The 24,642-nt window shown below is 39.2% G+C and overlaps 2 protein-coding genes across 2 annotated transcripts; both read right to left on the bottom strand.

Annotated features, from left to right (window-relative positions):
- Positions 1-4,434: 4,434 nt before the first annotated feature.
- On the bottom strand, positions 4,435-20,888 carry LOC113061701 (tyrosine-protein kinase BAZ1B-like). The gene is made up of 18 exons (XM_026231054.1): positions 20,188-20,888; positions 18,150-18,266; positions 15,185-15,329; positions 14,649-14,841; positions 14,110-14,429; positions 13,839-14,027; positions 11,522-13,046; positions 11,010-11,288; positions 10,662-10,782; positions 10,309-10,407; positions 9,963-10,140; positions 9,629-9,814; positions 9,209-9,356; positions 8,493-8,640; positions 7,805-7,911; positions 7,369-7,619; positions 6,716-6,822; positions 4,435-6,386 (listed from the first exon to the last, which is right to left on the bottom strand). The coding sequence occupies exons 1-18, from the start codon at positions 20,304-20,306 to the stop codon at positions 5,756-5,758; spliced, it is 4,863 nt and encodes a 1,620-aa protein (XP_026086839.1). The 5' UTR covers positions 20,307-20,888; the 3' UTR covers positions 4,435-5,755.
- Positions 20,889-21,602: 714 nt separating this feature from the next.
- Positions 21,603-24,594, bottom strand: LOC113061702 (B-cell CLL/lymphoma 7 protein family member B-B-like). The gene is made up of 6 exons (XM_026231055.1): positions 24,405-24,594; positions 24,063-24,138; positions 23,867-23,969; positions 23,415-23,597; positions 22,468-22,547; positions 21,603-22,332 (listed from the first exon to the last, which is right to left on the bottom strand). The coding sequence occupies exons 1-6, from the start codon at positions 24,494-24,496 to the stop codon at positions 22,261-22,263; spliced, it is 606 nt and encodes a 201-aa protein (XP_026086840.1). The 5' UTR covers positions 24,497-24,594; the 3' UTR covers positions 21,603-22,260.
- Between the last annotated feature and the right edge of the window lie 48 nt (positions 24,595-24,642).

The following is a 24,642-nucleotide window of genomic DNA, read 5'->3' on the forward strand; positions in this document are numbered from 1 at the left end:
CTGTGACACATTGTGTTCCGACACCTTTCTGTCATGGTCATCATTTAGGCCAACAATGAGTTATCATACGTCACACCCCAATGAGCTTTGGGTGCCCATTTACAGGCTGTCCTTCTCTGCACCACTGTTGGTACGTAAGAACCACTGCGAACACCCCACAAGACTTAAGTTTTGGAGATGCTCTGATCTTTGGAGATGCCCCATCATTATTTGGCCTGTCAAAGTCACTCAGATCTTTACACTTGCCCATTCTTCCTGCTTCCAGCACATACAATTCATGGAAGGTTAGTAAATAATTTTATTTATAGAGCATATTAAACATAGCAAAGCTATCCAAAGTGCTGAACAATGTAAAATAAAATTAAAAGTAAGAGGAAACACAGAAAAGAAGCAAACAAGACAATACAATAAAACAGCGATGAAGTGAAAATTTAAATGCTAAGAAGAAAAGATAAGTTTTCAACCTCGATTTAAAAATGGTAATGGAAGGTGCAAGGTGGCAGTCTAGAGGCAATTGGTACCACAGACCGGGGGCAGTGACTGAAAAGGCTCTGTCACCCTTGGTTTTCAAACGGGAACGAGGGACAGAGAAAAGAGCCCTGTCAGCAGATCTTAAAAGTATGGTAGATGGCAAAGGGATGATAAGATCTTTAAAATAAGATGGAGCTTGATTGTTAAGAGCTTTAAAAACAAACAACAGAATCTTAAACTGAACTCTAAAATGGATCCGAAGCCAGTGACGAGAAGCTAAAATTGGAGTGACATGGTCATATTTCTTTGGCCCAGTCAGCAGCCTTGCAGCTGAATTTGGTACCAACTGGAGGCGTGAAAGCGATAACTGAAGAAGACCTGAGTACAGTGAATTACAGTAATCTAAACGAGAAGTAATAAAAGCATGAATAACCTCCAAATCCTGAAAAGACAAAAACTGTTTGAGTTTGGAGATTTTAATTGTTCAAAACTGTTCCTCACGACAGAACTAATTTGTTTGGACAAACATAATTCTGAGTCTATGATAACGCCCAGGTTTCTAACCTGTGAGGAAATGGAGGGGAAGTGATTGCCCAGCTCCTTAATAATATCCTTTCTTATTTTGGTGGTATCAAAAACAATAAAAGAGTTGGAGAAATTTATTTGATAACCAATTTTTTATATCAGAGATACATTACAGCAATGGTTGAATGGAATCACCAGCTTTTAGCGGGAGGTACAACTGTGTATCATCAGCATATAAGTGAAAAGAAACATTGTGCTTCCTAATGATATCCCCCAAAGGGTTCATGTATAAGTTAAAAAGAACCAGTCCCAGAATAGAGCCCTGCGGTACTCCACTAATAATTGGGGCAGATGGTGAGGAAAACTTGCCTAGCTCTACAGAAAAAGACCTATCTTTGAGATATGAGCTGAACCATCGTAAGGCTGTGCCCCTGATAGCGATCAGATGTTCTAAATGGCAAATAAGAACATTATGATCCACAGTATCAAAGGCTGGTGTAAGATCCAGTAGAATCAATACTGCATTTTTACCAGCATCAACTTCCACCAAAATAGCATTGAACACTTTAAGCAAAGCAGAATCTGTACTGTGATAAGTAGTGAAACCAGATTGAAAAGGTTCTAATAATTTACCTGTATTTAAGAATGCGATCAGTTGTTACTGCACACCTTTTTTCCACAAGCTTTGACAAAAATGATAACTTTAACCATTTTCGGCCTGTCTCAAAGCAAATTTCATCCAAACCTTGTTTCTTAATCAAAGGCTGAACAACCGCATGCTTAAAGCAGTTCAGAAATACACCAGTGTCCAAAGATGAGTTAATCAACACTTGGACACTTACTGGAAAAGCTGCTTTTATGGTCACGGAAGGAACAACATCCAGTGAGGAGTTAGTAGACTTCATTTTGTTAACAAAATCGGAAAGTTCTATTAAAGTGACATGTTGAAAATGGCAAAATAAAACTGGACTATCAGGTGAGTTCAAAGAAAGGTCTGAGAGCTGTGAAGTAAAAGATAAGCGAATGGCACTCACTTTGTCAACATAAAATGCCCAAAATTTCTCACAGAGCCCTGCTGATGGCACCCTAGAGAACTGGGATTTCGGATTAATAACTGAATTTATTGTGGAGAATAAAACCCTAGGTCTATGACAGTGTGAGGTTATTTCCCGTGTTGTTACCTTCTCTAGATTAATGTGCTGTAGTTATGTATAAATCTGAATGTACAGTTCTCACCATGGGTCTCGTATAAAACTTAGTAGGCCCCTTCCTATGAGAAACAGTAAAAGGTTCATAAATTCATATACATGTTAAAAATCCCTAGGTCAGTGCAAAGTTCATTTTATAAATCCCAGTAATATTTTTTATAAATTCTGATGTGCCCGTGGGAAGCGTCGTACCTTATTTTCAATGACAGTTCTGTGTGTACACAACATTTAGACAAGTCCCTCTTAGACTAGTTTCTCAAGCCAATTTCTTTCAGCTTCAAAGAGGAGCACCACAAAGTGTTTGATCTTCAAAAGAGGATGACCAGTGCAGGAAAGACAAGAGAGTGATAATCTCTCCATTTCAAAGAAGATGTGACATTTTCCAGCGACCTTATGAAGCATACAACACATGAAACAGTTTCATGAAAAAGCAGGTCCTTCATGGTCATTACTGGTGGCATTTTTACCTTGATCTGCCCCATATAATATTACAAAAGACATGCTGAGATACCAAAGTATAAAAATTGGTATAAATAGGTCTCTCTGTACGGAATAAAGCAGGACCAATATCATCACATCAGGAACAGAAGAGTATGCTTCAACACTATGGCCACCTAATTCACTGTTGTGTGTCACGGTCATTTACACATTCAGTTTACCCAATCAACAGGTCTGCATCCGCCTCCATCCTCTCTTCTACTCCAGGGTCCTTTCAATCCAAGCACTTCAAATATTAATTTCTATTTTAGGTTTTAGCCCAGCCTCTGTCCTGAGTGGAAGGTCTGGAGCCAGGCTGGCTGAACAGCAATGTGAGGAAGGGCAATTACCTTCTGCCACCCGACACTTCCAACAAAAACACCAGAGTGTGTAATTAATGAATGAATGGCGGACCTCTCTCTTTACTCTCTCACTCTTTCATGATCAGGGCCCCATTATGCGTGGACAGGAGCACCAGGGGCCAGAGCGGGAAAGGTTGAGATAAACGTCTTTCATGAAATAAAAGAAAACCTCTCCAAATTATGACTGCTGTGCTTTCACCACAACCCATCGAGTATATCTAAGACCCTGCTCTAAAATATAACTGAGCTCTTTTAAGGAAACACTACATAATTACAATCACACTTATGACTGATTTCAATAGTTTGACATTAACATGTTGCTAAGCTAATTACACCATACTCTTAGTACACTAAGATTGTACTTAGTATACTAATACTGTATACATTTTTATTTTATAAAGAAAACGTCTGAGCAATTAATGTTGAATAATAACACGAAAATTCACCTTATTTTCTAAATGCACGTCATTGGGATTATTGCAAATGATCATACCCTGCTTTTTTTTTTACCATATCATTTTGAATAATTTTAATCAAATTACAACTCAATCTTATGGTAAAATAACAGATTTTTCCAATCACTCGGTCTGCTTAATTATTTATTTGCCTCAATTTTTGATTGTAATAGATTTTTTTTAATGCAGTCGAATGTACATCACGATACGAAAAAATAAAAAATCTGTCGATATTTCAGTTTCATCACAACTTTAAAAATCAACATTTCTCTTGACTAATCCACCATTTGTATAATTTTTTTTCTTTTTAATCCACTGAAAAGTGTGAATTCTGGGTTTGGATTTGACAAAACAAACAGTATACTATAAACCTCAGCAAGAATTATGTATCTTAGCAAAATCACTGCCTTCCAAAGAGGGTTTTAGGTGTTTAGGATTTGAAACTAAGCCAAACTATGACGATCTATTAAGATTTTTATGGTTGAGGTGAGAAAAACAGGAGGGGATTAGAGACAAATCTTGGACATTGTACAATGTTTTATTAAAAAGTGAAGAAATTACAAAAAAAAAAAAAAGTCCCCAAATCTTCCTGGCCCTCCCTCCCTGACCCTTTCTTTTATATAACATGATTTCACAACTGGCAGTGACACTGAAGGGGTCTTTCATAAAAATAAAAAAAAAGAGATAAGTCTTAGAAAATCTGTGAGTGCAAAAAAAAAAAAAAAAAAAAGGGTAAGGATATCCTAAAAGTTTAGTTTCCCTACCAGGCCATGGAGCTAGAAATACAGATGAAAACCGCTTTGACCACCACATTTACCTCCTAACTTAAAGAAAGCATTTACACCTGTGAGACAACTCACTTTCCAAGCCTGCAAATCTTTAAAGTTCTGTTTCAACCCATGTTTAACCGATGAAATAAAACGGGTCACGTGATAGTAAGATGCAGCAGAACGTTTATGGAAATGATACTAAACAAAAAAGGTATACATATAAATGATGTCAGGCCCACAGAACATCATGAATCAGGACAAGCAGGTTATGATAGTGGCCTCACTATCATAGGGGGGGGGGGGGGGGGGGGGGTCAAGCAGAAACCTCCTTTAAAAATGCGTTAATAAAGCCCTGAGCAGCACATGCTGTGGACAAACATCTTAAACTGAGGCTTCCGTGGCTATGATCAAAAACCAAAATATAGTCAAAGCTTATTATTTACATATTACTATAAAAAAGAAAGACCGTTAAGGTATTTTTGACAAACTGATTATACACTCACATGTGGATGCATTAAAGCAATGTGTGCCCATTAGATCCTAGAATTTCGAGTGTTTGCAAAAACCGGATTCACATCTGACTTGACCACCTTGATTTTAGGTTCAACTGATCATTGCCAAGGTCTTTAGTGGGGATGTAAACATTCAAATGTCAGTTTTACACCAAGGGGAGCTTTTCTTTCGAAGACCACTGTAGTAGAGTGCCACCTACTGGTTTCAAGGGAATAAGAGCAGCATGAGGTTTTACGGGAATCATTAGATGCCAATAAACAGGACCAGTGGTCTCCTAATTTTCAAAAACAGAAGTTGTTTAACCAAACTCAAGGATGACAGCTTTTATTGTAAAACAGCCAAAATAATAAACAACTAAAGAAAAGAAAAATCTGGTGGCACATTCAAAAATAAAGACTTTTAGTTCAATGCCATACCACCTTGGGGGTTTAGTGCCAATGAAACGGCTTTTACGAGACACAGAAAACACATAAGGCCAGTTTCACTGTTCTGGATGGTCACTGGTTAATAAAAGGCTGCATGAAGGTCTATGCAAAAGGATCGTTTTCACTCTGAATCAATTTAGAACTTTTACAGTGGAACCCCTCAAATCATCAAAATGAGACATGGCTTGGGGGCGTCTGCAACCCAATTACAACCTTTTTTGGGATACAAGTGTTTTTTTTTAGGCCAAATATCAAATGAAAAAAAGTCTTAAGAGCTCAAGTAGATGACATCTCTTTCAATGCAAATCTTCAGGTTGGAAAAACCTAAATGTCACCGTTATTAATCAACTTACAAATATAAATCAGTTTTTTTTTTCTCCAATATTAACATAAAAATTTCCAAAAAGTCAAATAAACAAACATCTACATCGGGATGAGCAAAGGTTCTGCCCGATATGCAGCGGGTTTGGGGCGGCCCGTTTCGCCTTCTAATTAATAAGGAGGGGATACGAAAAAGAATACAAACAACACAAAAAAGCACCCTGGTCTTCATGATCGCTTGAGCCTCTTGGAATGTCGCTGGACGCCCGAGTCCTCGTCACTGCTGGCCTCCTTGTCATCAGTCACACCTCGTGCAGTCCGTCTCAATCTAGTTCTCCTGCTGTCCCTCTCATTGTCGCTGTCCTGCTCCCGGTAATCTTTGCGATTTGTCCGCTTGCTCTTCCTTCTCACAGTCACGTCTTCCTCCTCGTCTTCCTCACTTTCGCTGTCAGCTTGTTTCCGCTGTCTGGTCTTCCTCCGTCCAGAGTCTTCCTCCTGTCTGGTTCTCCTTTGCTTCCCATTTTGTATCTTCTTCCTGCCCTCCTCCTCTTCCTCGTCATCCTCTTCAGAGTGAGCGGCCTGGCGTTTGAGTGTTCTGCGTCGCACGTAGACGTTCCCAGGGAGGATCTTCTGCACTAGCTCAATAAACGCCTGCTCGGTGCGTGTCATGCAGGTCAGGACGTTGCTGTTGGGCTGGTTGTATTCCTCTGCGTTTGAGAAGATGAGCTTCACGTCCTCAAGGAAATCGCTGGCGCTCTGGTACTGGGAGGATTTGAACTTGTCCTGCATGGTGGTGAAGTCCATCGGACAGCTGATGATGTCCCCATAATCCTCGGCCTCTTCAGCAGACACGGGTTCCCTGGATGAGAAGAAGAGAATGTGTTGTCTTCACTACTTTGAATAATCTCCTCAGTTAAACTGCTTCATTCATTTATATGCATCGCTTAATGATACACAATAGAAAATAGCAATTAGGCTCATCACTACATCGAAGAACTCCCTGACAGGTTTCATACTTCTCAGTATCACCAAATTCAAACAGACTGAAACACTAAATTAATAAGGTAAACAGTTAAAATCTAAATACCTTTTTAAATCTTTTAAATGTCATGAGACTAACTGTGATCAACAAATATATTTGTAAACTATAAGTGACCGAAACGATCATGATGTCTTGTGAGAGTGTACCTGAAGGGCCAGCTGTGTCTGTATTTGATCAGCTTCTGAAGGATCTCCTCACATTTCTCCAGCTCAACAGCTTGTTTCTTCGATAGAGGCTTGGAGCTCTGGCGGACCTGCATACAATTAACAACACTTAATATTATTTATTCATTATAACCTATTAATGGTGACTAATAAAAACTATTCCCTGCACAGCCATTTGCATTCTGCATCAAAAACATATGAACGTGCTTGTTGACACTTTAAAGGCTTATTGTGGCATTTATAAAAATATAAGGAACTATAAAAACCGGTTACGCTCACTAAGTGAAAGAATTGCGTTACGAAGTACACAAGCTCACAATCTGAGGCATCGGTCACATTTGCTATTGTGAATAATTAAGTGAAGTGTGTTCTCATAGGATAAGAACTCATCGAAGTCACATTGAAGTGTCAACGAATTTATATAGTCCTTTGGCACGTCACAAACTGTGATGACAACACGATATAGATTTTAAACCCAGAAGATGAAAATAGCGCAATGAAGCTCAAAATTAACCAGTTTTCTCCAACAATTAAAATTAACGGATGCTAACATTGTCTTCAATGATGTGCATCTCAAACACCTCTGCTAAAATCTCAGAAAAAGCAGTTTGGGGTTCCCTGACCCTTTTACTCACCAGCTCATCGATGTCTGCAGGGTTGCTTGGTCTAGGTCGTGATTTAGGTGACTGTTTGGATGCAGGTTTAGGATCAGTTTTGGGAGCAGGTCTAAGATCTGTTCTGGACGCAGATCTGAGTGAAGTTTTTGGATCTGGCTTGGAAGAAGGTCTGAGAGTTGATTTGGCACTAGAAGGCGAATGCTTCTTCTGTGGTGGTTTACTCTGCATTTTGGGCTTCAAAGACGACTTCACCTTCTTCCTAGGTCTCACTGTGAGAACCAAATAAACAGACAAAACTAGAGTTAATGCCAAAACCTTATTGTACAAAGTTTCAAGCCCCTTAGCATATCATGATGATACAATACATTTGATAAACAAGATCGCTTCTCCCGAAATATTGTGTATAACCCCTCCCCCCCCCCAATGAAAACAGTTTTCAAAGAGTGGCACTTACAGCTGTGGCCCGTGTCCCTGTATTCTTCTTCTGATTCGTCCTCTTCAGACTCTTCTTCATCTTCTTCCTCTGAATCATCCTCTTCCTCAGTGTCCTCATTATAATTTCTGCAAACAGAAATGTGGAAATTAATTCTGAGCATATAAAACTACAAAAAAATCAATTAAATTACAACTAAAAACAACTAGACCTTATTTTATAGCAGTAATGCTGGAAAAAACATCATGAGCACCTGCTCCGAACAATGTGTAAATGGTGCATTAAACATCCAAATGTTTTGTTTTCTTGTGTGCAAACTTGATGACACTGCATCTACATGTAATACGATTTAAGAAGTTTATCTTCTCAAAATTAGGTAATCTTACAGAGGTTAAACTTAATTAGCTTGGGGTCCACAATTAAGGGGCAATTAACCTGTTATGAGCACCAGTAGTATCTGCAAGCCTAAAGCTTTCATTGAGTAATCTTGAGGCATATGGTTAATTGGTCTCCATTGTATTTATACACTATACTGCAGCCAGACCTAAGAATGGAGTCCTAAGATCCCACAACATTCCTGTACACATAATTAACACAAAGTAGTACATGGACAGGGATTATGCTAATTGTAAATAAGCATACATAAGTCCTAATTATGCACAAACTAGAAAAGTTCAATAAAAGAGGCCCATTGTCTGCAAGTTCTTACCTGCCCCTAGAGCTGCGTCGGGCGACGGTCGGCTGACAGGCAGGGCACAGCCACTCACCCGCCGGTATACGGTATAGTGCCGGCCGCAGACAGAACAGATGGAAGGCTTTATTACACTCATCACACAGAATCAACTTATCATCCTCTCCTACAGAGAAAGACAATCATAAACCAGATCAATCACATGTTAAATCTTCCTGTTACCACGCAGTACTTCCTCTTGCCTGCCGCTCACATTACAGCAACAGGAGCCATTTAAATCTCAGACATTCTCTCTTTGATGGTCATTCAGTCCCTTGTGCATTTCACTTTATATTTCTTACTCTAAAGGTGTAAAGTAACTACTCTCTGCAGTTGGGGTCTGATGGTCTTTATGTTCTCATACAGTATTGGTTCACACTTGTTTTCAAGAGACTATGGTGGGTGGACCTTGGAATGAATTTTTGTACATTTTCAAGTGGAATGCATCTACTGAGAGACTGAGAAGTGTATATTTTCAATTACAAAACTATTTAAGGCTGCTAAAGTCTAGGTAATTTAAGTGAAACACTGAACGTGACCATTCAAAAGTCAGAATACACTTGTTTTATAGACCGATATAAACTGTGCAAACATGTGACTTCAAAAAAAACAAAAAAAACAATTTAATAACACTTAAAAATGCACACATCAAATAATTCTTCACAGCATTTGAGGTTGTTCTTCAGGTGTCTCACCTTTCCTGCGGCACACTTTACAGCGAGCGTTCTCTGCAGACATATCCCACTTGATGCAGGCATCCAGCATGCCGAGCAGAACATGCATGCGAGAGAAAGTCTGAGCTTCACGGACGGCAGTTTTCCACTTCTCCACCGCTGTTGCTACCTGGAACATCAATATGCACAAGATGTTTAATCTAGTGTGAATGTGAATACACACATACAATACCGTTGGGCGAAGTTTAATTCACTAGGACATGAAGAAGACATACCATTGTTTTTATTACAGGTATAATTTACAGTCATGTATTTTTTTGAAGCAGTTTTTTTTTTCTATATTATTTACTTTTGGCTATGGTATCGAGAATCATGAAATTAGCTACTGCAATGTTAGTAAATTGAAACCCCCACTGATCTCACACACACACACACACTCACCCTGGCCTCTTCAGCCAGTCTCTTCTGATCATCCACTTCCTCTGCCGTCGTGCTCTCCTCTCCCCCAGTCTTCTTTTTCTTCTTCTGTTTGGGTGCCATGAAGCCCTGCAGAAACTTCTTGATCACGCTCTCTTGCAGAGTGATCACACACTCCCCAAAGTCCTGCAGCTTCTCCAGGTCATGCACCTGAAAGCACAAGTGAAAGGTCGGGTAGGTTCACAGCGGTGGAGATATCCATGCAGCAGGGCTGGCCAGTAACATATGCCCTTACCATACCAATCATAAAAAGATATTGGTTATAGTGCCCACCACATAAAGTCTTAATGTCTCTCACCCTCTCCTCAAAATCAGACGTGTCCTCCATGTTTCCAAGTCCTCCTTTCTGGAGACGGGAGGCTACCTCGATAATGTCACTGCGCAAGTATTTAAGCAGCTCCTGGTATCCGTCACAGCTCTTCAGGCCTGGGTTACCTTTTTTCGTCAGATGGATGGAATGCAAGATGTCCTGATAACTAAAACAAAAGACAAGATCTTCAATATTAATCCATTTTTACCGGGATTGAGGGCAAGTAAGGTGTGAAAATAACAGTTTACAGGAGTAAGGAGATGCACCTGTGTGTGTGTGTGTGTGTGTGTGTGTGTGTGTGTGTGTGTGTGTGTGCGCGCATGTATATACTCACTTAACCTGAAGCCTGAGTTTGAGTTCACTCTCTCTTACTCCCTGAGGGTGAAGACTTTCTATTAGCTCATCGAGGTCTTTTTGTGAATCACACACAAACCTGGGAAAACAATTAAAGAACAAACATTTGTGTTTCTGCCCAATACTGATCTCCAGACAGATGTGATTCCATGTGCTGATCCATGGGACTGTAAATCTTCATTACAACTCATTTTAGCCCATTTTTTCCTTTTTGGAATTTTTTCCTTCCAAACAGTGCGTAGTCTCATACAAAAGCTATCAGAGCCACAAATTACTAAAAGGCTGATTTCCCAGATATCAACGACACAACTGGGAATTTGCAAGAACACTTACCAGAGGTTTTGGCCTTGTTTGGGCACGGTGGTCTCAATACAGGTCTCAGGCACTGGTGCCCCCTGCTGACCATTTTCATTAGAAGTGCTGACTATGCTGCCCTCATCCTCTTTCTCTCCATCTAAGAAAGTCAGAAACAGACACTTTTTCAAACATTTATTTGCTGCAAATATCATGTATACTATATATTCATGTTTTTAAAAACATATTTAATGCATTTTTATGCAACCCCAAACAGAAGAACCATTTACACACACAAAGTATTTTCCACTGGTTAAATAGTTTTTTTTTTTTTTTTCTTCCTTGGTTCAAACTTCTGTATTTTAGAAAATGCACAGAAAGACTAACCTTCGGTCTCCTCCTCTTTGTCTTCCTCTGTCGACGGCGGCTCCTCTTCAGGAGGAAGAGTGAATGTGTAGTCTATACTCTCATGAACCCAGCCCTTCTCGATATACAGGCCGGGAACCACATCAGAGAACAGCCAGTAGCGGTTATGATTGCGGTCAGTACCCAGTGGAGTTCTCTTCATCACCAGCTTCGCTTTACTGACGGCATCCTGGAAGGCTTTCTCTGCTGCAGCTTTCTGCCTTCTGATTCGCTCCTCCTCCGCTTCCCTCTCCATACGCTCTGCAGGAGATGCACATATTACACACTTTTTAAAAGAAAATTTGTTCTATTTAATGTTTTCCATCGTGACATGAAACTCCTGCAGTTCCATTAAGAAGCTCTAAGGTCTTTTACTTGCATTTTCAACATTTTGAAGTGTCAACAAGTGACGTCTTGGCTAATATGGGACAGTATGCAACTTTACCTTCAGTTGGTACCTATTTTCTGGCATTCCAATTTTACACGCCTCTCACCTTTGTTTAGCCGTTCCTGCTCTTCCTTTTCTTTCTTGGCCTGAATGGACATCAGACGTCTGCTTTTCACGGTGCTGATCATGTCCTCCGGCTCTGGTTCCACTTTGGCGGGGACCTTGGGGGTCTCTTTTTTCACATTTGAATCTTTCCTCCTCTCTGCCCTCATTAGTACGTCTCCACTAGCATCGGTTTTTGCCTCCATCTGCTCTTTGCGTTTCTGCTTCTCTGCCTTCTTACGTTCATTGACTTCTTTAAGCGCGGCAAGCCGCTCCTTCCACAGCTCGGCTGACCGCTGCTGCACGGCCTCCACGTGGTCCTCCACCGAATAGGTCATGAGGATACGATGACACAGCGCCACCAGCAGGCTGACCTTCTCCTGAGAGGTCAGTTCAAACACCTCCGACGTCTCAAGCTTTTCCAAGAACTCACTGCTCACCACGTCATCGTAGCCAGCACCGGGCTGCCAGTCGTCTGAGCCGCGGCCGCTCTCTTCTTCATGGGCATCCGTTGGCCTCAAACACAAGCGCACCAGCTCGGATACGGAGTGCATGGTCAGAGGGATTTCCGATAAGGGCATGTCCAGTTCACTGTAACCTTCGGCCAGTTCATCTTGCAGAAGTGTTTGCAGCAGCACCACCAGCACACGGTTCAAGTACAGGAAACCCGCCTTATCTCCAGCTAAAGCCTCCATCAGAGCGACGGAGGTGATGGGATACTGGTCATCAGGCATCAGGAGGCCAGAGTAGCAGTGAAGAAACTCGACTACCATGGCTATGTCACCAAAGAGGGTGTTGGGAAGCCCCTCGGGCATGTCGAACAAACGGAACGTCGGCAAGCTCTTGCCTTCGAGCTCCTGGTCTTCGTAACGACGGGACATCTCCCGCCTCATCTGCATTTCTTTCTCTCTCCGCTCTTTGGCTTTCTCACGCAGTTTCTCCTTGACTTCCTGGCGCTTCTTCCGCAGAACATCCTGTTTCTCCTCCTCGGTCATAAGGGCCCACTGGCGTTTCTGCTCAAGTAGTTCCCAGCGTTTTTGAACTAGATCTTTCAGCTCCTCAGGAAGCCTGCCACGATCTTCTGCGGACAGCGCTTTTGCTGCCTTAGACATCAGAGAGGACAGAGTGGCCTTCTTGTCTTCTTTGCCTTTATTCTCCTTGTAAAACCGAAGGAGATGTAAGGCCATGGGCGGCAACGGTTTGCCCAGCTTAGCAGAGCCAGTACTTGAACGTCGGCTTTGCTTTTTTGGGCTAGCTGCTGCAGGTGGGCTTTTGGCGAGATCCAAAAGGGTCATCTGCTTCATTTTGGGTTTCTTGGCGCTTCCAGCGCTTTTGTCTTCCTTTCTGGAGAGCTTCTGGCCATTGGGAGTCTTGGTGACGCCACTCTTTCGGCTCTTTTTGGGGTCAGTGGATTTTTTGTCTCCTTGCTTTTTATTTGATTTTGGAGTGCTGAGGATGTTTTCTCCATCACATTTCTTAGATGTACCTGAGTTTTTCATTTTTAAAGGAGATCCATTAACTTTCTTCACCTGAATAATAGAAAATACAGAAATAAATCCAACAAATATTTAATGAATAATAATAATGAACACATTAACAACTTCCAAAATTACCATTAAATAATGTTTTCTTCATTCAATCACAAGTCACCTCACAGACGGAAATATGACAAAAAGAAGTTTCATTCAATTCCCAAAATTATTTCTACTACAAAAGTTAGTTTATCCTTTATTGTCTCCCTTAGTAGACATTTGTCTTGAGCAATCAAGAACCCAGGTCAACAGCTCAAAAATATATGTATTCGTACTAAAGTGAGTTTAGTTAATTCATCATTAACATAATAGACAGCATTTTAAAACATCATAGTCATGCATTCTGCTCCAAACAGTAAACAACAACAACAACATTATGATACCTTGTTTAGGTTTATTTATTTATGCTTTAACGCCATATCAGCAACAATGGCTACATTCATGGTAACATTAACGATATAATTTCAATACATCATCATTTACAATAATATAACATTTTATTAAACACTCATTGTACAAAAACATACAAGGAACAATAGTACTGATAAAAATCATATACAATCTTTCAGTTTAATCAGTATTCATTTTTCTAGGAGAGACTTTTCCCCGTTTAGGTTAATAATTAATTAGGTTTTTTTTCTTCATTATAACTCTGTGTGATGTATTACTGTATTAGTTTAGCAATCCATGAACACCTACCACCCATTTTTAGTATTATTAGTGTACTAATAGACTCAACAGTAATTCATGTGAAGAGTGCTTTTATGCTTTGGTTATTATTATACATACCTGCATATGACTCCAGAGGCTTGGGCTGAGAGGTATGTTCTGGGAATCTTTTTTCTTTTTCTTCTTTTCCCCTTTTACTTTTACTCCCTCGCTGTCTTTTCCCGTCTCTGCAGTCTTCAGCTTCTTATTGGGTTTACCTTCCGGTGAGCTCATGCTTTTCCTCTTAGCTGAAGGATGTTCTGCAAAAAACTAAACAGAGGAACTCTAATATAACAAATCAATTATCTACACAAAACACTTTTTACTGAAGCATCTTATTTATATATCCCACCTTCTGAGGGTCCAGTAAAAAGTCGCTGAATTTGCTTGGCAGGTTGTACTTTTTCACCAGCTCGTCCTCCACCACCCAGGGGGCGCTCTCTCCTGAGCCTAACCTCAGAGCGTAGTGTCTGATGAAGTAGCGCATTATTTCTTTGTTGGGGGGCCGCTCAGTTCTGAACAGGCTGTCTACAGGGACGTCACTTATCACTTTGTCCTCATTCAGAAGTTTGACATCATATTTGTGGGGCAAAAATTTGGGCATGACCCATTTCTTCTTCTCTTCTTTCATACTGGTTGGGAGTTTCCTGGGTGAGCGGCGGGCCCTATCAGCTACAGACAAAATAAAGAAAAACTTGTAAAACAAAAAAATATACTTATTGTTATTAAATTCTTATTTCACCAAGAAACTAGTTTTTATATGCAATACTGGTTCAATGTATTTATCAGTAATCAAAATGACAAAAATTGAAGCATAAAAGACAACAATTATTAATCATTTGAATATTCTTCTAATATACTGAAAGATCATGAAGAGCAGCTGAAACTCACAGAGACTCTCTCTCCTGCTGTCCTCCTCTTTGGACTGCGGCTCCTTCTTCTGGTTCTCCTGACTAGCGTTCTCTTTATCACTGGACGGAGAATCACAAGCTCCTTCCAGCTTTTTCTCCACATTTTCTTCTGGAGGATTCTCCAGCGGATGAATCTTTACCACTTTCACACGCAACGTCTTATCCTTGCCAACCTTACAGAGAGAGCGAGACAGAATTACTATTTCACATCCATAAACAGAGAACAGAAGAACTGGAGAAAGATGGGAAATAAACTTGCCTTTTCCATGAGTTAATTTTACACAGATTTGATTTTACCATTGTACATTTGATCTAAGCAAATACTTTGAACTGATCATAAGTAGACAGAAGAAGAAAAATCACAGTTACAGAATAACTTTTGAAATTCCTTGACATTTGCAGGTTTTCTAGGACAATGGTACCCCACTTTTTCTCAAATTAAACTAATTCTAATTGAAAAAATTACCACCTTACATTTTCTGATTATTATTCCAAATATGAAATCCAAGTTCATACCAAGAAGTCGCACTCCTCGTCCACAGCATACTTGGTGAGAATCTCCAACCAGGCCAGATCCACTAGTTTATCCAGAGAAACTGTGTTATGGTGCACGATCTCCAGAACAGGCTTCTCAAACCACACGGGATACTCCTCCTGAAGCCTGCCAAAAATCAAACAATCAATGGCTACATAAGTTTAAAACAAACTTACTGTGACTTTTGACCTGATAATACACTTCCACAAATTGATGAAAGAGCCCGTATTGTATGTGACAGCCTATCAAATGTATGATTTTCAGCAAGTACACAAGTAGCTGGACAAGTAGTACTGCCTGACGGCCAACGTGAAATATGCTCAAGAAAAGAATCATCACTGGCCCACTTTTTTTTTTCTTCACCCGGAAAGCCTAAAGCAATAATAATTGCATCGTTGTCCTATTGTATTCAATAACGCTATTGTGTGTATTTTGTTTTTATTTTATAAAATTGTTAATTTTTTTTTTTACTTTATAAGCAAAAGAGTAGGCAGTGCTAAAGACAGGGGTGCACATAATTTTTTCAGCCTGATTCTCATAAGAGAACCTGGAGATCTGGTTTGGTCCTCACAATGCATAAAGCATGACCCATTAAATATAACTATTAAAAAATGAATAAATAATAGTTAAAATTTTATTGCACTTTATTTTTTTTTAAATAATAGTGTGGCAAGTGGGGCGGGGCCGAGAGGCGTGGGAACGAGGAGCGAGGCCAGGTGTAGTGATTGGAGATGAGCTGCACCTGTGCCCCACCGCCGGTATCGAGTCCCACGTAGGAGATGGAAAGATATAAAACTGAAAGACTATAGTAAAGGACGAGAGAGGACCAGGGCCGGGACATTATTTTATGTTTGCTTTTTATTTTGTGCGCACCAGTCGTCCGCGAGGGGCTGGTGCGCTGTTTTGTATTTACTTTTGAATATTAAAATGTTTTGATTGTGCGCCTGTTCCCGCCTCCTTCTTCCCGATGTATATGGAGTTTCAATATCATTACAAATAGTAAATAAACGAAATAATAGTGTGTGATAATATTATTAAAAATAAAAGGCAGTCCTTGTATTTAATACAAATACATTTATTTTACAGTAAACTTAAAAATAAAATGCTAACATTTAGTACTACTTTATTTGTTTGCCTCTTTAAGAAGAATCGCTTCATGTATTCCCCAATTTTAAGTCGCTTTGGATAAAAGTGTCTAAAAAAATTAATAAAAGTGTTTTCATCATATTCAAACTTAAAATCATCAGGCTTTTATTCTGGCAGGTTGCCGGCAAGTAAGTATACATGCTTCCAGATTTAGCACTGCTGCTGATTAAAGTGCGTCAGTGGATGAATGTCACAGTTTTGCATTGTGCTTTGAAAACATCATGGCATAGCCTAGATTTACACTTTCAAGTTGAAAATAAAACTTATATAGTAGAGTTTGTGATCTAAAATGGTAATTGTATATTAACAGCTGTCCACCATGTCAGTACACAAATGCTCTGTCGGAACATATTTATATAACGCATTTTTTATTTTGGTTGTGCATGCAACCCTGTCTATAGAGATGACTTCACAGCTAAAAGGTATGGACAGTGTCACAAAAACACAGCTTTATTTGAATTAGGAAAAAACTAAATACACAAAAAATACTGCAAAATGCTTTATTTGATAATGTCTCCTGTCTATATGCCCTTCATTTATTAGGGGAGGACTCATGTTAGCTCTTATGAAAACAAAACAACTTCATACACTTCATGACCAGCAGAGGGAGATGAAAAACACAGGAAAGAAAAATGAACTGTAAAAATAGCTTCAAAAACACACTGACCCTTACAGCAGCACGCTGCTCTATATGGACAGTACAGCAAACTGTTCTCTGAGTGTACAAGCGTCTGCTTACATAAGCAGCTAATGAGACTAAACTCTTTTCTCTCGGTCACCCACACAGAAATCTGTCCGCTTACAAGTTGAGCAGGTCACAGATATTCACTTGATGTTATTGTTTCATGAAGTAGAAAACCAGAGCATTTATCTACCCTGATTGCTAAAGACTCACTCAATAATACACACACTTATTAGATCGGCAAAAAGGCACCAATGAAAGAGCAGAGGTTTGGTCACATGACATTCACAGCCTGACAATAGTTCAGTGTACAAGCTCTCTGCTACACACAGCAGACAAGCTGGAGAATAAAGGGTTCCCACACCTAGTGAACTTCTGTGCCTTTAAATAGCTTCTGATTACTAGTTTTATTCAAATTGCAAGAACAATTTTAAGCCAAAAAATATTTTAGGGCTGGGCACAGCTATAAAAGAAAATACTGGATGAAAATCATCATCCTAATCGTCCTGAAATTCCTGATATATTTCTCAGGAATCCTTTTCCAATTGTAAAATTCTGATATTTCCAGGTGTTTTATGACCACAAACCAGCATTATTTTAGTATCACAGCAACAGTGTTTTAATTAATATTCAGAACAAGTTTTATTTTTATTATATTTTTTTATTATATATTATATATATTATATATATATATATATATATATATATATATATATATTTTTTTTTTTTTTTTTTTTAACTCAGGAAATTTTTACTAAATACATTGTGCTTTTGACTTTAATTTTAACTAAAATGTCTATTCGTTTTTTTTTTTGTAAACTATGAAAAATGTCTTTTAGCAAATTATAAAATCTCTACCATGAACTCTGACAATAAAAGGCCCAGTTTCTTTTAATATAAGACAAAAGATATATCTTAAACCCAGCAGTTGCTCACCTACTCCGCATTTCTGTGCTTTAGATACCCAAAAATGCTAAGTAAGGCACTGACACTAGCTTACTACTTATTGAGAACTACTACATATTCAGAAAAAGACTTTGAGAACAACTGACAATTAAATGATTTCTTTGATGCTCCAAGTTCGTTCATTCACTCACTTGTGCGTTTTCGTTACTTACAGCTCTGTGACCTCCTGTTCTTCTTCCCAAGCCTCTTTATGTGTGAGCTGGTTGCTGCCGGTGCTTTTGCATGTCCATATCCGCTCTGCATACCTGCGCAGTCGAGCTTCATACTCTCTGAACAACAGTGTTAAGGACAACAACAACAAAAAAAATACTGTACATCAACTTTCAGATCTTTAGAAATCTCGAGTAGTATTTCCAAAGCAGAGCTGACCAAGTGATGTTAGCTCTGCTGTCCATACTCTGAGAGAGCCTCATTCATAACTAATGCATGCGTGTAGCACAGCAGCTCAATAATTAAAGGGCCAGCAGCAGCAGATCCTGATGAATAAATTATACAATTAAACTCGCAATTACAAACAGTAATTCTAACCAAAAAAACAACAGCCTCAGTAAAATTGTTATTACAAGCACTCTGGAAGATTGAAATAATTTCAGAGCCAAGATAAATTACTGTGTTCAAGTTAATTGTGCATTGTTCACATGTTGCATAAATGTGTAACAAACCGTAATTATGGGTCAACTGGTATAGGCTTTAATGTCAGTATTAATAAAAGCAAAACAGATTTAGACAAAATGACTCTGACCAAAACAAAATGTTTTGTTTTTTAACTATGACATGGCTGTCAGTAGATTTTACAATTGATACAAGTGATGCTTATCAGAAGGATAACACTTCCGTTAATCAAACAAGCAAAATTTAATGGGAGTTAAATATCTGATTAATCATTCTATTATGTATAAAGCACTATGACATGACACCTCTGATGATGCTAAACTTGGACTCAAAACCCGAGCCAAGCTTGAATCAAACCCCCCTTTGGCAGATCTATAACAAACTTAAATTTAACTTAAAATTTTAAATCTAGTTTTATGTGCGGAGATGGACCTACTGAAAGCAGGCATAAAGTTTAAGCACGTGATTAAATCTTGACAAACGAGTCAGACAGTTTTCAATATAACACAACCTGCACCTGCAAACTCAGTCGTTTAGCTGTCTAAATAAAACCTTCATCCTTTCAGAGACGCCCTCCACAGACCAAGCGGCCAACCAGAGGTCATAATCCCCCAGAGCGCAGAGTGATTGACAGGTAATCGACGTCTCTGATTGGCCAGCTTTCTGATTCCGTGACACAAGCACCTAGGTCACTTTCCCTTATATACCGTTTAAACACAGGTGTGTAGTTTCTCTAGAAACCAAGTGCGGTTATATCTGTCAGATCAGAGATTTTGTGTGGGATAAAAAAACAAAAACAAAAAAAAAGCTTACATAGAAATTAAAATATAATGACTGGAGCAGGTACTCGTTATAATTACAAAAAATATATATTAATTAAATAGCATACACCAAAGAACGAATATACTTGGTTACGTATGCCATAAAGTTCTTCTCTACACATCCTGTACAAATGACTAAATTTACGGGGCGCGCGAAAAATCATCTCGTGCAGCTGCTACACGTGAACTCGCACATTCCCCTCCAGCAGCAGCAAAAACTTCTTACCATCATAAACACACACTCCTTACATACAGACAATTATTACGCTCAACAGATGGTTGGCTGTTCGGGAGCATCAATCTAAAAGCTCACATTAACACATACGTCCCTGAACTGTAAATGCGCGCGCGCGTGTGTGTGTGTGTTACACAAGACTGAGTCATGGCAGATCGGATGAGAAACTGTTTAACGTTAGCCAGACGTCACACACACACTGTGCGTCCTGATGCTAGCTCGCTCTTAAATGCACAAAGGACAACAACACGTATTTCGCCATGCTTCAGTACTCAAAATCAGACAAAAATAACATTTAGCATTGTCCTAAGAGTTAAACCCCAGCTGATCTAAACGTCATGGTCACCTTTAGCCGCTTAGCGTTACAATGAGATGCGGCGCGCAACATGAAAACAATAATAAACGCATAAATAGACACACTGCGCTCGCAAACGCTCAGCAGCAACGGATCGAGAGACCCGCGGGCACGTGTTTGTATGTCTAGTGCTTGCAAGTGGTGGAGGAGACAGTGAGAAAGGATACTCTTTGTTCCTGAAGGCCTCTTTGGTGTGCTCGATGATGAACACCTCCTCTGCTGGGCCCGGCGGCTCCGACAGCGGCTTAACCAACGGGTACGGCTTCCGGCCTAGTAACGGTGCCATCGCGGGCTCGCTGTGGTCCTGGACGTGTCTGCAAAGTGAACTACTGAACTAATCCGTCCGCTCAATCTCAGCTCAAACTGAATATGCCGTGAAACCGCGCGTCTCAGCGGCGTAGCATCGGGCTAGGCTAGCGCGCGCTGCTTTACTTGAGTTACTTTGACGAAGCGCGTGAAAACAAAAGTACGATTTTGTTGAGCAGTTATATCTCCCGGTGTGAAATCCGCTGGTTTGGGGGAGCCGGTGGGGTCATGGTGGGATGCCTGAAGAGAGCGTGAGGAGAGAACGGAAGCTCCTGAGTCTCGGCGATGGAGGCGCGAAAGGCGGCCCGTCAGAGCTGGTATGGCGGGCTTTTCTTATGCCGCTCAGGTCCGTGCTGTAGTCGATTCTGCAGACCAAAGCGACGTACCAATCCCCTATCCGCAGCGAATATAGACCGCGTAGATACTGTTTTGAGGGACTTGCCGATTACATAAACAAACAAGAGTGTTTATAGCTGATTGAAAAATGGCGGGAGTTCCTGCTACACCGGCAACATTCCGTACAAACCTCAAAACTCCGTTACCCCGGTAGCAAGCAGCGACGCAAGGATAAGCCCCACCCACCGTCTCCAACGATTGGTTACTAAGAAAACTACGACACAGATTGAGATATTTGATTGGCCGATGGAACTGTCAATTGTGCCTACTCCACCTTTTGTCAAAGCAACACCCCTCCAATCACAAACTCAGTGTTTAGAAGCGTGGTTAGAGGTCAGTTTATTGTAAATTCATAGATAATTTGAAAATGAGAGTGAAATGCAGTTTGCTTCATGTACTTTAGTATTAATAACGGACATTTTATTTTACATTAAAAATTTGTATGGCCCAATGTCTATAGGTTGCTGAAAGGGGCAGCGTTTATATAATTTAAAAGGAGACAATAGAACGTGCACACGACACTTTTCATCCAATTAAAGAGACAGCCTTGATTTAATATGTTAATACAGTATTAATGTTTTTATACAGTAAATGGTTAATACCAGATTTGGCAGTGAAAACAATGTACGTTAAAGCATATTTTATAAAGACGTTTTTCCAGGCCTCATACAGAATGAAATAATACAGCTCTGTCTCAAGCATTAAAATAGTGCTACATTTTTAAATTTATATAAACTCTTTTAAACATTGTATTCAAATTATATAATTTCCAGAGAATCATGATTTTGGGAAGCGCCATTAAAATAATTTCATATGTAAAACAGTGTTTTATCTCTGTCATACAACTTTGCAAATGATGCAATCAGTGGAAAAAGCAGCATAAATCCAAAGTGGTTTTATTTCCATCTGTCTAGTGAAAAAATCCAGGTACATTTTTATCAGGCAAGACTACATGGACCATACACAAATATTTCTTTTATTTTTCTTTCTCATTTTTTGAAAAATACTTAAAAGACTACAGAGAGTAGAAGCCTTCATATTTCAAATACAAATCTGTGAGTGACCTTACCATTTATAAAAGATAAGCATACCTTTTTCAATAAAAAGTTTGATAATTTGATGCAGTACATTGAACAATAATAAAACAAATCAAGAAACAGATAACACGGATGTTATTCAAAATGCATGCACTGAAGTATTTTTACAATAAAGTAAAACAAAAAAGGCAATACAAGTTATTTGTATAATCTTTAGAAATGCCACAAACACAAAACAAGTTAATTGTTTAAAATTCAACTCATACTGTACATGCGATGCGATACAAACTGATTTATATTCATAAGAAAACACCTGAAAACATCGAAGAACATCTTTTTAAATGTATAAAAAAGAAAACAAAGTTTTTCTTTTCTTGATCATTTACTGTACAAGTGAAATTCAGGCATTTGGCAGGTTGCAAAAAGTCTCTTAAATGTACAGTTTAGTCGCTTTCAGAAACTCTTCTATACGTTTGACCTGCAATGTTCAGCATAATGGTGCTAACTGAGAGTTGAGCTTTGCTCAGTGCAAACTCTTTTAAGCGGTGGGGCTCCAATCACATCCTCTTCCTCCTGTGAAAAACAATAATGTCATACGTGGCATGCTTTGAAAAGCACAAATCAGGTTTACATGATATTTACAATATGTATTTGAATTCCCACAATGCATTAGGTGAACATTTATTTGAAGCCTATAGTAGATGTTACCTGAGTAGAGAGAGACAACACATCTTCTTTAATTAGAGTTGGAGGCTCATCCGTCACCTCACTGCTGGTTGTTGATGCCTCTAAATATGGGATTTGATCATGAAAATTAACATGTACAGATACATGTATGAATGTGAAAGGAAGGATTTAACAATCATTACTGTTATCCTACATACTTGGGTGAATCTAACAAAACATGTCAAGAACATGCATACAATAAATCTTATATCACCCCAAAAATAAAAAGGAAAAAATACTAAATTAAATGTTGCTTTGAACTGAAGCCTGTTTCAGGACTATTTACACTGGTTGTTTTATGGCATTATTTTATGAGAGTTGAGCACAATTATACCCAAAAATCTCATTTTTGAATTTTTATTTTTGTAATGTGAGGGAAAAAAAGGTTAATAAATAAATGAATAAATAAATAAATAATAATAATATTTTTTTTATTTTATGCTAACCCAAACAAAATACATTATTGTATTGTCTTGTAATACAGGAAAACAAATACATATTACAGCAATGAGAATGATCACTATTTAGGATAAAGGATGTAAAAAAAAGAAAAGAAAAGGAAAATATAGTAATATATACACTGCACTAAACTTTGGAATAAATAAGGTTCGTCACTGTTTTTAAAAGAAGTCTCTTCCGTTTACCAAGACTGCATTTAATTATTTGATCAAAATACAGTAAAATAACTAAAATTGTGAAATTGTGAATTTTGTGTAATACATTCTTCAGCGTCACATGATCCTTCAGAAATCATTCTAATATGCTTTTTCTTCAATGATGAAAACAGTTCTTGTTGCTTAATATTTTAACCCATTAACACATTACATATTATTTGCATTGTAATACTCATTTGCATTTGTTCTGAAGAGCAAATATTATTTTTCTACCTTGTCAGTTAGGCAAATCATCTTTTGACTGGTCTGTCTCACCTCTCTCGGTATCCATTGTCTCCTGTCCCAGGGTGGGTGGCTGGGAGTCCTCTGTACGGAAGAAGGGAGCGTGTGAAGGGCTCACTGCCTCACTCACGTGCTGTGGACTGGAGTTGCTGCTGCTGTCCACTTTGGTATTAGACAGATAGGCATCTGATAGGAAACTCTGGTTGCTGTTGTCATCTGTTTAGGAAAATGAATGTATGAATGAAACATATTTGAATAAATATGTGAATTATGTTTAAGTACTTTAGTATACTGTAATGTTACATTACATCCTATGTAAAAATAGGCATGCAAAGCACACGGTCAAGGTGCAAGGTCATTTAAGTCACTAGAGCATACCCCAGTGTTGCATTATATTAAATAGAGGATGTTCTGAATTGTTTAGAGAGGAAATATCAAGCTCCATTGTGTCTGACATAAACATAGCCTGTTAAAACCTGTTTTACCCTGAAAATCCAGTAGCACGGAGCGGGCGTTTTCCAACACTACATCTGTAGGAAAGCCCTTCAGTTCCCTCATCGCAGTACCTGACACTTTAGGCTTGTATATCTGCAAGAAAGAAAGAAAAACGTTTTGAAAATGAACACTGTGTTTATATATCTGAGAAGTGGACAGCTGCTTGAGATGACCTGATATACACACCTGTTTAGTTTCTGTAACCGGGACCCATTTGAATATCCTTAATGACGTGTCGCCCACTGTAACCCACTTTTTTTCCCTTAGAGGACAAACAAGTTCCAGGTTAATATACAAAAATGCCTATTATGACAAAATCACTTCACTCCATTACTGAGCACTAACAGATTGTACAATCCCCATTGACACGTCTAAGACACGCCTACACGCTGGATACAGTGAAGCCCATTGGTTGCCTTGCTTGTCTGTCATGATACTGAATGACGTCACCCTCCCCGCCACTCTGAAGTTTATTTTTGTAACGTAGAAGAAAAAAAACTTGTCTCCCTCTTTAAACAAGCAACTTACCATCGACGGACCCTTTCAATTGCCGCCATCACTTTTTTGATATCATCTTTTGCACGGCTGCGTGTCTCCGCTCGCACGGACCGTCCCGACATCTTTAATGGGTTTTATTAGTTTGTCAAGATCTCCCTCTTTTTCTTGCCTTCCTCCGTGTGCGACTCAGATCTCACCCTGTCTTCGTCTTTGTCTCGCGAGACTTCACAACGCGCCACTGGCTCTGCCTCTTTGCAGTTTTTACATT

The sequence above is a fragment of the Carassius auratus genome, chromosome 43 (assembly GCF_003368295.1).
Source record: "Carassius auratus strain Wakin chromosome 43, ASM336829v1, whole genome shotgun sequence".
Lineage (NCBI taxonomy): Eukaryota > Metazoa > Chordata > Actinopteri > Cypriniformes > Cyprinidae > Carassius > Carassius auratus.

Coding starts and splice junctions, on each gene's coding strand:
- LOC113061701 (XM_026231054.1), bottom strand. CDS start 20,306: ATGGCACCGTTACTAGGCCGGAAGCCGTACCCGTTGGTTAAGCCGCTG. Junction 8,641..9,208: donor TAAAGTGTGCCGCAGGAAAG/GTGAGACACCTG, acceptor CTTTCTCTGTAG/GAGAGGATGATAAGTTGATT. Junction 7,620..7,804: donor CAGGGACACGGGCCACAGCT/GTAAGTGCCACT, acceptor TGGTTCTCACAG/TGAGACCTAGGAAGAAGGTG.
- LOC113061702 (XM_026231055.1), bottom strand. CDS start 24,496: ATGTCGGGACGGTCCGTGCGAGCGGAGACACGCAGCCGTGCAAAAGAT. Junction 22,548..23,414: donor GACAATGGATACCGAGAGAG/GTGAGACAGACC, acceptor TCCCATATTTAG/AGGCATCAACAACCAGCAGT. Junction 22,333..22,467: donor TGTTGTCTCTCTCTACTCAG/GTAACATCTACT, acceptor TGTTTTTCACAG/GAGGAAGAGGATGTGATTGG.